Source organism: Chaetodon trifascialis, chromosome 16, assembly GCF_039877785.1.
Source record: "Chaetodon trifascialis isolate fChaTrf1 chromosome 16, fChaTrf1.hap1, whole genome shotgun sequence".
NCBI lineage: Eukaryota > Metazoa > Chordata > Actinopteri > Chaetodontiformes > Chaetodontidae > Chaetodon > Chaetodon trifascialis.
This window is the reverse complement of record NC_092071.1, coordinates 25,011,354-25,024,575: the sequence shown is the minus strand read 5'-3', so window position 1 is coordinate 25,024,575 and position 13,222 is coordinate 25,011,354. Positions and strand designations below refer to the sequence as shown.

Sequence of the window (13,222 nt, the reverse complement as noted above, 5' to 3'; positions counted from 1 at the left end):
AGATCCACAGACTGACTGACCATACCACTATCATAGTGGTAGTGATCATAGTGATCCATACCACTAGCACAGATAAAAAAAAAAAGTGAATGACATTTTTCTGAAGATTAGAATTCACTAGGTTTGCTTCTTTTATGATGATCACCACCTGGAGGTCAGGTTTTCCATCCTTTTATTTATCGTTGTATCATTGGTTGATTGGAATTGCTACTGTAATAGGGTCCAGTCTGTGAGGCCAGGGGATGTGCTTGCATAAATACAGACATTCAGGACCAACAAAGCCTCCCTTGTTTTTTTCTCACTATTATATAGACGTCAAAACAGTTTAAACAAAGGAAAACAAATAACTCCACAGGTTGGGATGTTTACAGTATAAGTGGCATCAAGCCAGCATAGACCTGAGCAAAATATTTATATCCATGTATCTACCCCAGGATAACTTTTAACATATATCAAATGTATCAACATTTAACAAGAGAAAGGTTGATGTGTGCGCATGTTTTCTGATTAATTTTAAGAATGACAAATGATTGTGTCCAAGTTTATTTTGGGCCATAGTCCCTATTTTGAACAAGGGTGAACTTCCTCTGCTCCCTCTATGACCAAGGTCTGAGACAGATGATTTAATGGGACTGCTGATAATGAAACAAATAGGTTGGCACGTCTGATTTGGAGTTGAGTTGGCACCGGCGGATGGGGCAGGCAGCTCCTCATTGCTAAATAGAGAGCCGCTTGATGGATACACTAGGATAACATAAATCAGGATTTCCCATCAGGAGTGACGAAGTGCACCATTGTTTTGGTTCAAGTGGGCAGCCATCCTGACAGACAGTGTATACTGGACATGGGAGAGGACAGGAGGTTCTCTCCATTGAATCTTGCCCTGATGGGTCATGTCAGAACGGGTCATTTTTATGTGGTTACACAATGTGCTGCATGACAGGCCCACAACCAAAACCACTTAAACTAGGACATGATAAAACATGTTGGACATCTGATGTGGTTGACACTTTTTTTAACTGACCCTCAATTTGATATGTGGCTCAATAACCCTCATTAAATGATTCAAAAGTAGTCATTTAAAACCAAGAAATTGCAAAAGCAAGGCATGAGTTGAGTGTTCCCTGAATTAGGGTTAGAGCTGTTAAGACACACAAAAGAATTATTTGAAAAAGATCAAATAAAAATTTTGCCATTTTCTGCTGTATTGTTTTTCACTGTAAATACTGTTTATATACTTAGTTATATTATTATATATTATAATACATATTATATACTATATTTAGTTTTACTTAGTTATATTTTTATTTTTATTCCTGTTTGTATTTTTTGTTACTTTTTATAAATAATTGTGTATACATCTTGTGTTTGCTGTACGTTTAATTGCTACTGCAACAAATAATTTCCCAAATTCGGATCAATAAAGAAACCGTCTAAGTCTACATCTGTACTGATCGGTCTGATGAAATAGATGTCTGATAAATCCTCTTAAAAGCTCTGAAAACAAAATCTAAAAGAAAATAATAAAATTTGGGAGACCTAAAGCACTGCCCAAACTACCACCAAACCAGTTGAAGAAAACTTCTCTGTAAACAAAAGTAATTTCATTTTAATTGGTTTTGCTTGGTTTCAATAACTGTTGATAGTACAAAACCGGTCTGAGCACATGACTGTTCACTGTCTGATTTCGTCAGCACTGATCCATATGATAGACAATGAGGGTAAAATAGTATTGAGGTTGAAAACAGATAATTATAGTTATTCTCTGAAAGAATAGTTTGACATTTTTAGGACTCTACTTATTCCCTTCTCTTGGCAAGAGTTGGATTAGAACATTGCTACCACTTTCACGTCTATCCACTAAATATGGAGCCAGAGCCTGACCCAAACAGCACACTTAAAGCAGAGAGGACATAGACTGAGAAAGGTTCAATGTCTTTTTTATCTTCCTTATTGTCAAAAACAGACTAAGGCAGTCAAGAGATTTCAGGGTTTGGGTTGATCTTAAAGAGGAGGAGGCGAGACGGATGGTGAAGAGAAGAAGAAGAGACGTGCTTTATTAGTCACTTGACACAACCACATGCATTACATGCACACGCCATGCTTATGTGAATTAATTCCAATTCCCTTTCCTTGAGCAGCAGGCACCGAAGGCATGGTGGAAGATACACCCCCAGCGCCCACAGTGCCCCGGGTGGGAATCAAACCTGGGACCTTCTAGCTGTGAGGCGACAGTGTTACCACTGTTCCATTGTGCCACCTGGCATGATCGAGTTTCCTTTAAAGGAGTGTGAAACAAGGTGAACCAGGCTTTCGGGCTTTTTACAGATTGACACTAATTCTCCCACCTTCATATTAGAGGTGGACAGCAGTAGCTGCCTGATGTCTGATTTAATGGTTATTATCAACCCAATATTTCAGTGAGCTGGTATATTAGTCCCATAGATTGAGTTATAGGTATTGATGTATTCAGTGGAGCATGAGAGAAACAACTGTCCAGTGGCCTCATCAAGGCTAAATAAGCCCTAGTGCTCAGAAATGACAAACAAGTGCCTCTCTCAGCTACAACACTCGTTTTAGATATGTGGAACTCCGCATCAGAAGCAAACAAACAGAAAAGAGTGGAACCATGAAAAATGCATCTCAGTGTGAACAAAGGCAGGGCATGGCTTGCTTCCGAAAACAAACAGCAAATATAGCCAGATGGATTTTCCATTGTAGAGCTGTGTTAATGAGAGGAAGTAGGGGAGTGCTTCCCAGGGATTGCATTGTGATACTGTGGACTGTTCCACCTTCAACAGCTTGATTTAGGGAAACCTCCAAGAGTTTGGCCCTCATTCCTACCTGCCCTCCTCAGTCAGAGATGGTAATCCCCGTCTGGGATACTTGGAAAACAGCAGTCCAGCATCCGCCTTCAGCCCACTATATGAAAGGATGTCTGATAATGCTTCTAGATATACATGACTCAGTAGCCACATTGCCAAACTTAACATTCAGTTGATGCCAACTTCACTTAATGTCCTTCCTCTGTTCCACAAATTCGTGGAACATATTGAAAATAAAAACAAGTGCATGGTGCAGTCCAAGGTCAGAGATATCTGAGATCTATTGTTGGTAACAGATAAACAGCTTTAAGAAATGTTAAAGGATGTTTGAAATTTTTTTTTGTACAAGTCTTTCCCATTTACAAGTTTGCACGCAGATTATATTGATCCATGTATCGAACACATATCAATAAGAGGAAGATGCTGCAGGACTAAACATACTGCATTTAAGACAGACAGTCAAAAACATTTCATTTGTGAATCCAACATGTAACTTGTAAAATGGATGGAACTTGCAAGACAGTTCAACAGGGTGTACACTGTAAATTGCATTTAACCTCTGACAAAATAATCATATTATACTTAAAGGCATTAATGGGCAAACCTAGCCATAAAACACACAAGCAAGAGGTGATTGTCAACAGAAAGTATCAGAAAAAACATGACGGCTCCATATTTACCCAACCTTCAGTTTGCAGAATGATGCAAAGTTTGACACTAGAAGACTGCTTTCACATTCAGCTGCTGAAGGAGGAAAGTTTTTCTTGCTTAACCTAAATCTCAGTTTAAGACACACAAGCAAGATTTTGTGACATCACAAGTTGGGATGAATATCATGGTTCCCCAAAGTATGATGTCGAGACTCACACACTGAGAATGAGAATGGACTTAGCAGTGATGCAGGAGGAAAGAGAAAATGTAAAAATTTCTAAGTGGGTAATTGAACCATATCTAAAAAGATTTTATTATTTAATTATTTTTATATGTTTTTATATGTAGAAAGGGATCTTTAACCTCTCTCAATTTGCTGTTTTCTGCTTCTGTATCTAGGTGGTTCTTTAATAGATCAAAAGAAAAAGGTCAAGATTTCCATTTAATTCAATTCAATATACCTTTATTAGTCCTGCAAGGGGATTTTCCAATTTACAGCCGCATCAGTAGATAGATAGATAGATAGATAGATAGATAGATAGATAGATAGATAGATAGATAGATAGATAGATAGATAGATAGATAGATAGATAGATAGATAGATAAGTAAAAACAATAAGTATATACAAAATCGCAAAATAATGTAATAAAAATAAACATTATTTTAAATTGTAAATTGTATTTGCAGACTGTTATGTACAGGATGGAGTGCACAGATTATTGCACCAATTATTGCCCAGATTATTGCACAGATAATTTACAGATGATTTACAGATAATTTGCAGATTACTTGGAGCAGTTTTTGTTGTATAGTCTGACAGGCACTTTTTATTTCTTTAATGATCTGGCTGTGGCTGAAATGTAGGTGTGATACATTTGAAAAAGAAGTAGTTTAATACTAGATTATGTTTCAAATTCAGGTTTCCCACAAAATATCAACAAAATCTGATATATAAATTAATTGGATCATCATGATCACCTGAGGCGCATCATGTCCTCTTCGGGACCTGTGACAAAACTTTACCTGCTGTATGAGGATGATGAGGTGCTCACACACTCTTTATTTCAAAAGCAGCAGTCATTCAATTTTGGAGCCAGTGAGTCACAGAGGTCAGTGTGTACAATGACCCCTGCTGAGGCTGGCTGACGTTGTTTTGAGAAGCCCATGAGCAGCTTAGACATGAAAAAGCTTCATGGCTGCTGCACCTTCACGCTGGAAGGTGCAAGAGGGGAAGTTCCCTCCTAGCGCATAAAGTAAATTTGGCTCCAATAAAAGCATCCGTTGGCACCTTGGTGGACAACAGGAAATCTTTGTTTATCGAAAAACATGCCATTGTTCCCTCAGGGTGTATGAACCCTCTTGTTGTACAGTGGCAGAGGGTCATAAAGTAGCCATGGTGGATCCCCATATTTCAAGCTCTCAGTTCATTGAACAAAGCTGCCAAATCCTCAAGATTAACAACCTAGGAATAAAGTATGTATGTATATGTACTGGCAGCATTGGTTCTGCATCAGACCTCTGTTTGTCGAAGCGGTTTTTGGTATGTATTGTTTAACACACTGTTGCTGCAGACTTAGTGTCTGAGACTCCCATGTTCAGGGGCCACAGCACATAAAGTTAAAAGTAGCCAGAATGAGACAATTGTACGACAACATATCTATTTTAAGAATATGCAGAAAACTCTCTCCTGGTTGTTCACATGATATACAGAATATGGAATTTATATTCATAATGACAGGGCTGCTGAATCTGTTTAGTCTACCCAGTCAATGGGTTTTTATTATGTTTCCAGCAACAGATCCATTTCATTCACAGTGAGAGTTCAACACATTTACATTTCCATACACTATATCCTCACATACCTATGGTCTATATCACAGAGAATGGGCATATATGGTTGGGTAAATACATGTTAAACAACAAAACATCATATGGCATTGCATCTGCTAGCAGTTGTTTCTGCCATGATATGGAGGAATATAATATAAAAAAGACTGAAGTTATATTTTTAGGATTACTGATACCACTTACTTACTTCTGTAGATGTGTTGATCAACATAAAAACACTACAAATCCTGGTGAGCTATGATGGTACACAATCTGTTTCACATTTCCATTAAAAATGCACATCTGGTGACAGAGAAATGTCAATAAGTCTGTGAGCGTGTACAGTACAAGGAGTACCTGAAGTCAAGTTTTCATTAAGTGGCTGGTAATATCATTTGATACAATCAGTTTTTGGTCAAGGTGCATGTACATCTCATCAGTATCTTCACAGTATGAGCTAATCTTCTCTGTGAAGTTTATTTATGTCTTCCACATTCTGGTTTTCAGCAGGTTGATGTGTTACATTTCTAGCACTTGTTCTGCAGTTTCGCCTTGGACGGTGCTCTGACAACCAGTTGGAGACAGTCATGGCGAGGCGGAGGAGACCCAGGCTAATGCAGTGCACCTCTGAGGTGATGGGGATGTCGGAGAAGAGGGCATGGTCCCGGCACATGAGGGCATTTTGGCATTCAAAGTCTTTGACGATGTTGAGGATCTCCTGGCGCTCTGCCTGCCGCATCATCCCTCGTATGTTTAGCAGGGTGGAGACATGCTTCTTCCTGCAGAGAGGAAGGATACATGGAGGAAGGGGGGTAGATGGGTGTTAATGGTGTTGTAAAAGGCTGTCATGACTTTGATAAACAATCACATTTCTCTTAGTCATAGCATCTTTTTTCTGGGAAGGAACAGAATGAGGTGATTGTTTTCAAAAAACTCACATTTCAAAAGGGTTTCATAATATATATATATACATATATACACATATACACACACACACACACACACACACATATATATATATATATAATTTTTAATGCTTTATAGATTGCTGTACACTTTTGTTATGCGCTTGTACATACAATTTTAATTTTTACAAAGATGAATCAATTTCCATACTATTTTAATTTTGTTTTTTCAAAGCATTATTTTTCATACTAGTCTTTTGACACAACTTTAGCATCATGTGACATTGCATTTCACCATATATATTACTTGAATCCTTGTTTAGTCAAGTTGTGAAAAATCCTTTTGTCTGGTGTTTATGCTTTCTATTTGGTAATAATGCAAGTACTGTTGAAGTGATGAAGTGCTAACTAAGATCTGGAGACCCAAAAGTTGGCTAAAAGCTGATTAATTGCTTCTAACTATTCAAAAATGCTTTAGTACAGTTTTTTGTTTTTGGAACAGCTGGAGTTAAGGTACGTGTTTAAATTAAGGCAAAATATCCATGTGTGAAGGTTTGATGCATATGCCCATGTGTGGCCACATAATGAAGCACCCACAAAACTCATGGACAGCCTTTGATGTCCTAAAATACCAGCAGGGGATGCCATATAGTAAACAAAAGAGTTGAGTCAAGCAGCAATTTTGCATTTCTCTGGGTTTGAACTAGTATGTTTTGCTCTCCTCTTCCACACCTCTCCCTCTTTGATTCCAAGTGTGGCACCAGTCTGTCTCCTGCAGGGTGGCAGGAACAGGAAGTACTCTGCAGCAGCTTCCTTTCTAACTCCAGAGGGTTATGCGTCACACACGGTCATAGGTTGCCAACCATCACCTGAGTATGAATCTGCGCACAAACAGCCCCACCCCTGCCCCCACCCCCCCCCCACCCCGACCCTGGGGCCTCTCAGCTTCATCCATTCTCAAAACAAACCCGTGCTCCTTTCCAAAAATAGCACAGTTAATGTAGATACATTTCTGTGCTTCTTTTCCTTGTTTTGATCGATTGTGACAAAATCAACAACAACAACAACAACAAAAACTCCATACATAGTCTTACATTTTCCTTGCTTTGGCTAAGTGCCAAGAACAGCACAGTGAATGTGTAGCACTAAGCATAAAAGAATATAGGACCTTTGGGGGTACAGTACAGAGAATATCTGTTTTTATAGATGCTTCCTGGCTGAAATAGAAATGTTCCAACACTGTTACTTTGTTAAACCCCTCACCGTATATCTGGAAACTCTTTTACGAGGACAGCAACCTCCATCTGGATGGAGGGAGTGTCCTCAAGGAGAATGATGTCAGCAAGGTGGCAGATGATGCTGTCCAACCAGGATGAACTTGATTCCTGAAGTAGAGAGAAGACAAAGATAGTATCAACGTTTTAATTACTGTGCAACAAGTGTTTATTATATAACAGAACTTAAAATTCATCACTGGGTTTTCTTTGGAAGTCTGTTCAACTAAATGTAATGTTCACAGCACTTGTTATTTGTTATCACTATTCATCCAAATGGCTTCTTATTCTGAAAGTGTGTTTTTTAAGATTAGACCAGCAGTGAACAATCAAACCTTCAGAGGAAACACAAATTAATATCTCTAAGGGCCAAAGGCCAAACATTTAAGTCATTTACTAAGTGAATAACAAACTCCACCTCTGTTTTTCTAGGTCCTGTTTTTCTTTCAAACACTAAGAATTCTTTGGCTTGGCAGTCACTAAAAATAACAACAACTTTTTTGGACAGTCATTAACCCCCCCCCACACACACACACACACAAATTCCCAGTTTCCACAGATACTTCATCCCACTCCTCGGCTAAAAAGGCCATCAAGGCCATCCCAGAACCACATCAAAGCTAGCCAGCTGACAGGAACAGGAAGTTCCTTCTGAACACAGCGGCTTCCTGTTGTCAGCCGAGGTGACGGACACTTGTTTGAACTCACGCACAGAGAGCAGGCAACTGCCACACTGTCAGGCCTAGTTGTTTTACCCCCTCTTGCCCCCTCTGGCAAGTGCTAATGTAAGCCCACTTCATCCATCTCCATCTCACTGACGGCAGCCATTTTTCAGAGCTCAGTGTATCAACACTGTCTGAGTTATTCCTGACCTAGGAAGTTTGAGGGTCAGGTTCCATTCACAGCCACCAGACACTGCATTCCCTGCGCCAGCACTGCTCAGTGATTCTACGAATCAGCATTTTGGAATTGTTTATAATACTCAGGGTCTCAAAAAAAGCAATTATGAATTAGTTTTGGATGCTTTGGATTTCGTTCTCTTTCTAGGGGTCAGAAGAGTTCTTTGTCAAACTCAAGAGTATATGTCAGATCAAATCAGACTAAATCTGTCATCTTTAATGACTCAAGTCATTGATTCAAGTAGAGACTTACCAGATCCTTAAAGAGTCCTTTCAGGTGTTTGGCTTCATCTTGTAGGCGGAAAGCCATCCTCTTCCTCATCTTGGAGGATGTGCAGATGACCCGTCCCCGCATGATGGCACGGACATATTCCACCAGGACCCGCCGGTGCACCTCACCCACCAGCGTCTATCAGCCATTCATAAAGTGTCACTAACTGGTTACATATAAGCTTCAAGCAAACACCATCTGTTTGATCCAATAATGTTACCTGATAAGGTGGAGAGTCCATCCTTCTGAACTTCTTGAAGTGTTGTTTAATGCTGGTTTCAATGGCCTCAAAGGCCTCTGTGTTGTTCAACCATTTTCTCTTTATCAGTTTGTCAAAGAAAGGCTGGAACAACATACCAAGGTCTGATTAATAGAGTACACAAACAAACTATATTTACTATACTTAAGTGCAATGCTGACGCTTGTTCTTATGTCCATTTTTTGCTTACAGCGCTACATTTATCTGATGACTGTAGTTACTAGTCATTTTTGCAGATTTTACACAATACTATTTTTTAGAATGACTCAGCTCTCACAACTTTTACTTGTAATGGAATATTGTTTACATTGTGGGATCACTATTTCTACTTAGTAAAAGATCTGAATATATTTTCACCACTAAGGAGCTGACAAACTCCAGAGATGTGAAATTGCATATGCACTGTCTCAAGGCTGAGTATTTAAGGAATTTTTGCGAATGTGTCAGACCATTGTTTTTTGAACGATTTTCCAACTTCTTTTAACAAGCTATACTGCATCATGGTTCAGAGCATTTTTTTCAACAATCACCTCCTTTGTGGAAACCTGATTGACTGTCTTTGGCAAGTTTCAACTCAGAATACCAGGAAGAAATGTTTTTAGGTGATGTCATTTACAGTCATACAGTCAAAACTTACTGAATCATATATCCTGTGTGTTGTGGGAGTCTTATTAAAGAGAAACAAGCTTTAAGATAGGACTTGCTCTTGACTTACTCACCCTGATGTGTTCAAACAGTCTGTCAGTCAGAACCCTCACTGACTGGTTGATGATCCTGTCCAGGGAGGAGTTAGCACTCTGTGCTGACTCTTCACTGCCCTGTGGGTCACACTGCCTGCAGCGCTCCACTAAAGATCTACAGGATTCACAGGAGATGTGAAGCTGAAGTTTCACCAAATTAGTGCAATTCTTTAAAACAGAAATGTAAAAACTATAAATGTTCAGTTGAATAATGAATTATTCATCTACCTGAGAGGAGGGCAGCAGTTGACCAGAGCTATAGTCCTGGAAACATATCCGTCCCCTCGATCTCCAAATTCTGCCTGAGTCTCATGAAACATCCCCACCTTCCTCTGGAAACTGGACACATAGAGTTTTTACTCTATGTTTTTACTACTTTACAGAGAGTCTACTCAATGCTAATACAAGCTATAAATTAATAATCATGTCCCATGCTGTAAAAACACTGGGCTTGCCCAATAATTTCAATAAAGGTCTATGAAAAAAATAGTCTATGTTCCAACATTGGTAGTACTCTACTTTGCACCTGCTGGATTATTGTGTCTCTCTGATGGCATACACTCACTGGTAGAGAAAGTCAGACAATCCAATTAGACTACAGCGAGCCACTCTTGCTCCAAGAAACTGGTTCACAGATGTAGATCTGTCCAAGTCCACCTTCAGTCTCTGGAATTGAGAAAGACATGTGCAATAAGACGACTGTATATTTGGCTAAAAAACATTAATAAAATTATTTTAAAAAGTCAGTATCCAAGAGGTTTTTCAAGTGAAAATGACATGTGACAATGTACCTGGATAACTGAGCGTGCCAGGTGGGAGTGGTACTCTTCTATGTGCAAAGTCTGGGCCCATCTTCTCTCCTCTTCATCCAGAACCTGAATCAGTTCTATTGTCACCTTCTCCTGTAAATACAGCATGAAATTAAATGTGTCTTCTATCAAGATATCAAGATTACAGCGGTGTGTTAATAAGATTTCTTACCCTGACAATACTAATGCAGTCTTGTTCCAGTCTGTCGACCGTGTCTTGGGGCAGAATGGGTTCCAGCAGAGTATAGCTGATTGGTGTGGTTGTGCCAATGGTTCCTAGGACATCCCTGATAGACAAAGGAAGTTTATTTTCAGAGTATGATATATCATTATTGAATGTGAGTGTCCAGGTTTGCTGTCTATCCCACCTGTTGTAGATGTTGTAGAACCAGTCCAGTAATGAGTAGACATCTGTGATCTGCAGCGGGCCACTTGTAATGGTCTGAAGACGTTTGGCCACGGCTTGATGGTAACTTTCTAAATACACCTGGAAGGCAGCAAACTCCTCTGGGTAAATGGATACAGCATTCCTCCTTGCTGCATCCAGGTCATCCACCATCCGACTTCTCAGGCGCTCAAGGTATGTGGCCAGCTGGCCCGCCTGGGTGTCTACCTGGTGTGGCAGGCTCCAGTCTGCAGCCTCAGCCACAGCCTGTCTCCACTTTGTCTTTAGTTGCCGGGGACGCTGGCTGGGCTGGATCTGGGTGCCAGCTCGCTCTGGTTTGGTCTCCTCTCTCAGGGCCCAGGCAGCATCAGCATGCTCCTCCTGTTGAATTACCAACACCACCAACCCAAGGTTGGGACCAGCGCTGGGCTGGCGGAGGGACTCCCGCACTACATCCCACATTTCCCTCTGCAGGGCCTCATACAGGAGCTCCACATCCTTAGCCTTACGCCGGCTCGAGTCCAGTGTTGCATTGGGGCTGAGGAAGTCATCTAAGGAGGATGACAAGGGGATCATGCCAGGAGGAGTGCTAGGACAAATGGTGGGAGTAAGGCTGGGAGTAGTTGTAGTTGGCAGGAGAGACAGCAGCTCACATTCTCGCTCCAGCTCCTGAATGTGTGTGTCAGCCAGGAGAAGGTCCCTGTGGTTGACCAACTGTAGGATCTCTAGTACTATGAGGAGCAAAGGGAGAAAAAGTTTATTTGCAAGAGTAACAAAACAGAGGGTTGACCAACAAACAGGGAAAGGATATATCTGTTTTCATGGTTATCAGGTATTTGTGCTTATTTGTTGCTCATTCCACACTCTTCTATTCCTAGTGAGGTTCCCTGTGGAGTCTGTGAACAGTAACTTGGTTGAACTTATATCAAGAGGAACCTGAACCTGGAGGAAGTGTGGTCATTTCCTGATTTCACAGTCTGGTGGTGATTGAACCCAATGACTAAGGAATCTGAGAACCTCTCAGCCTCATCATGACAGTTCTCTAGGATTGGGAAGAAGTACTGCCAAAGCTTGACGAGGAATCTCTAACATGCCGGAAACTCCTTGCAAAGATTCTTCTAGGTCATTTGATATGTAAAAATGTTTTTTGATCAGGACCTGGATTTTTTACATGTAATGTTTCCTTGATTGTTACCTGAGAGGGGCTCTCTGGTTTTTACCACCAGCTCTTCCTCCACTGTTTCCTCCTCAGCCTCTTGGGATGCCTTGTCTGACATGGATTCCCTCTTCAGCTTGCCCAGACTGATCCTGAGGAAAGAGGGCCGCCTGGAAGCCTCCGCCTCATTGTCTGTGTTCAGGTTTCTGCAGGGAAGGCTTTCTCTGCGCTCCTCCTTACGTCGACCTGTAAAGCTGGACAGTATCCACAGCAGCAACAAAGAGCATGAATGACTGCTACCAAAGAACTTTGAATAAGATACATGATCAGACTGCATTATTTGCATATACAGGGATGTATGAATAGGGATAACAATTATGAGACCTGAGACATGAGGTTTGCATTGTACTGTACAATGTGGCCCAGTAACAACTATGTTTGGAATGTCACATATTCACACATCTGTTAAACTGTGCTGCTGTAAGCATGTCTGCCCCAGTTAAAAATAGTCCCAGTCAGTGAGCACGGCAAGTAAACATGTCACTAAAAAACAAAAGAAGTTTCCGTAGATCAGCAAGGTGCTATAGCATATTACATAACTCCTCAGGAAACAGGCACACTTAAATGCCTTTCTATGACTGACTAGTAACAGTAAAAGCGTCTCCTCTGGGACTCAGAGGTGAATCCATCACACTCTTAGAACTCAAGTGCTCAAAAAGGCCTTGACCCTCGAATTTGTGTAATATTTTTTTCTTACACTTTCATTACTGTATTGTTTGGCTTTTTTGCAGGTGTCCTTTTGATTTCTGGTGATTTCTGTTGATGTTATCGGATGGTATTTGCTGTTGCAGTTGATTCTAGTACCATGGTTCCATTAAAATGTAAAAATGGTTTACATTTTTATCTTTTTTCCTTTTTAATCTTATAAAATCACGTTGAGTTTATACAGTACTGTATAATAATGCCAATCTTATTAGATTCCATGAAGTGAAGATTTTCACTTTTTCTCTGTGTGCCACAAAATGCCACCAACAACTACTGATGAAGCATTTAAAAGTTTTACCCTTTATAGAAATCCGAATTCTTCACAGTTCAATGATACCATAGCTAAAGTCTCATAAAATTTGAACTCTTCTTCCTCCCCACCCCTCCTCACCGGAGCAGGGTCATAATTCCTTCAGAGCTCCGGCGTAGTCCTTTCCTTTTCTCCCTCTCTGGTG

At 40.3% G+C, this 13,222-nt stretch overlaps 1 protein-coding gene across 1 annotated transcript in view; it reads right to left on the bottom strand.

Annotated features, from left to right (window-relative positions):
- Positions 1-5,232: 5,232 nt before the first annotated feature.
- Positions 5,233-13,222, bottom strand: part of LOC139344710 (tumor necrosis factor alpha-induced protein 2-like) — an 8,566-nt gene continuing 576 nt past the window's right edge. The window contains exons 1-12 of the mRNA XM_070983059.1: positions 13,159-13,222; positions 12,042-12,256; positions 10,830-11,577; positions 10,634-10,748; positions 10,444-10,554; positions 10,218-10,318; positions 9,881-9,991; positions 9,632-9,767; positions 8,874-8,996; positions 8,636-8,791; positions 7,473-7,594; positions 5,233-6,083 (exon numbers count right to left, since the gene is read on the bottom strand). The exon at positions 13,159-13,222 is cut by the window's right edge and continues 576 nt beyond it. Coding sequence (XP_070839160.1) covers positions 5,762-6,083; positions 7,473-7,594; positions 8,636-8,791; positions 8,874-8,996; positions 9,632-9,767; positions 9,881-9,991; positions 10,218-10,318; positions 10,444-10,554; positions 10,634-10,748; positions 10,830-11,577; positions 12,042-12,256; positions 13,159-13,222 — 2,324 coding nt within the window. The 3' untranslated portion in view covers positions 5,233-5,761. The remainder of the gene's footprint in view (positions 6,084-7,472; positions 7,595-8,635; positions 8,792-8,873; positions 8,997-9,631; positions 9,768-9,880; positions 9,992-10,217; positions 10,319-10,443; positions 10,555-10,633; positions 10,749-10,829; positions 11,578-12,041; positions 12,257-13,158) is intronic.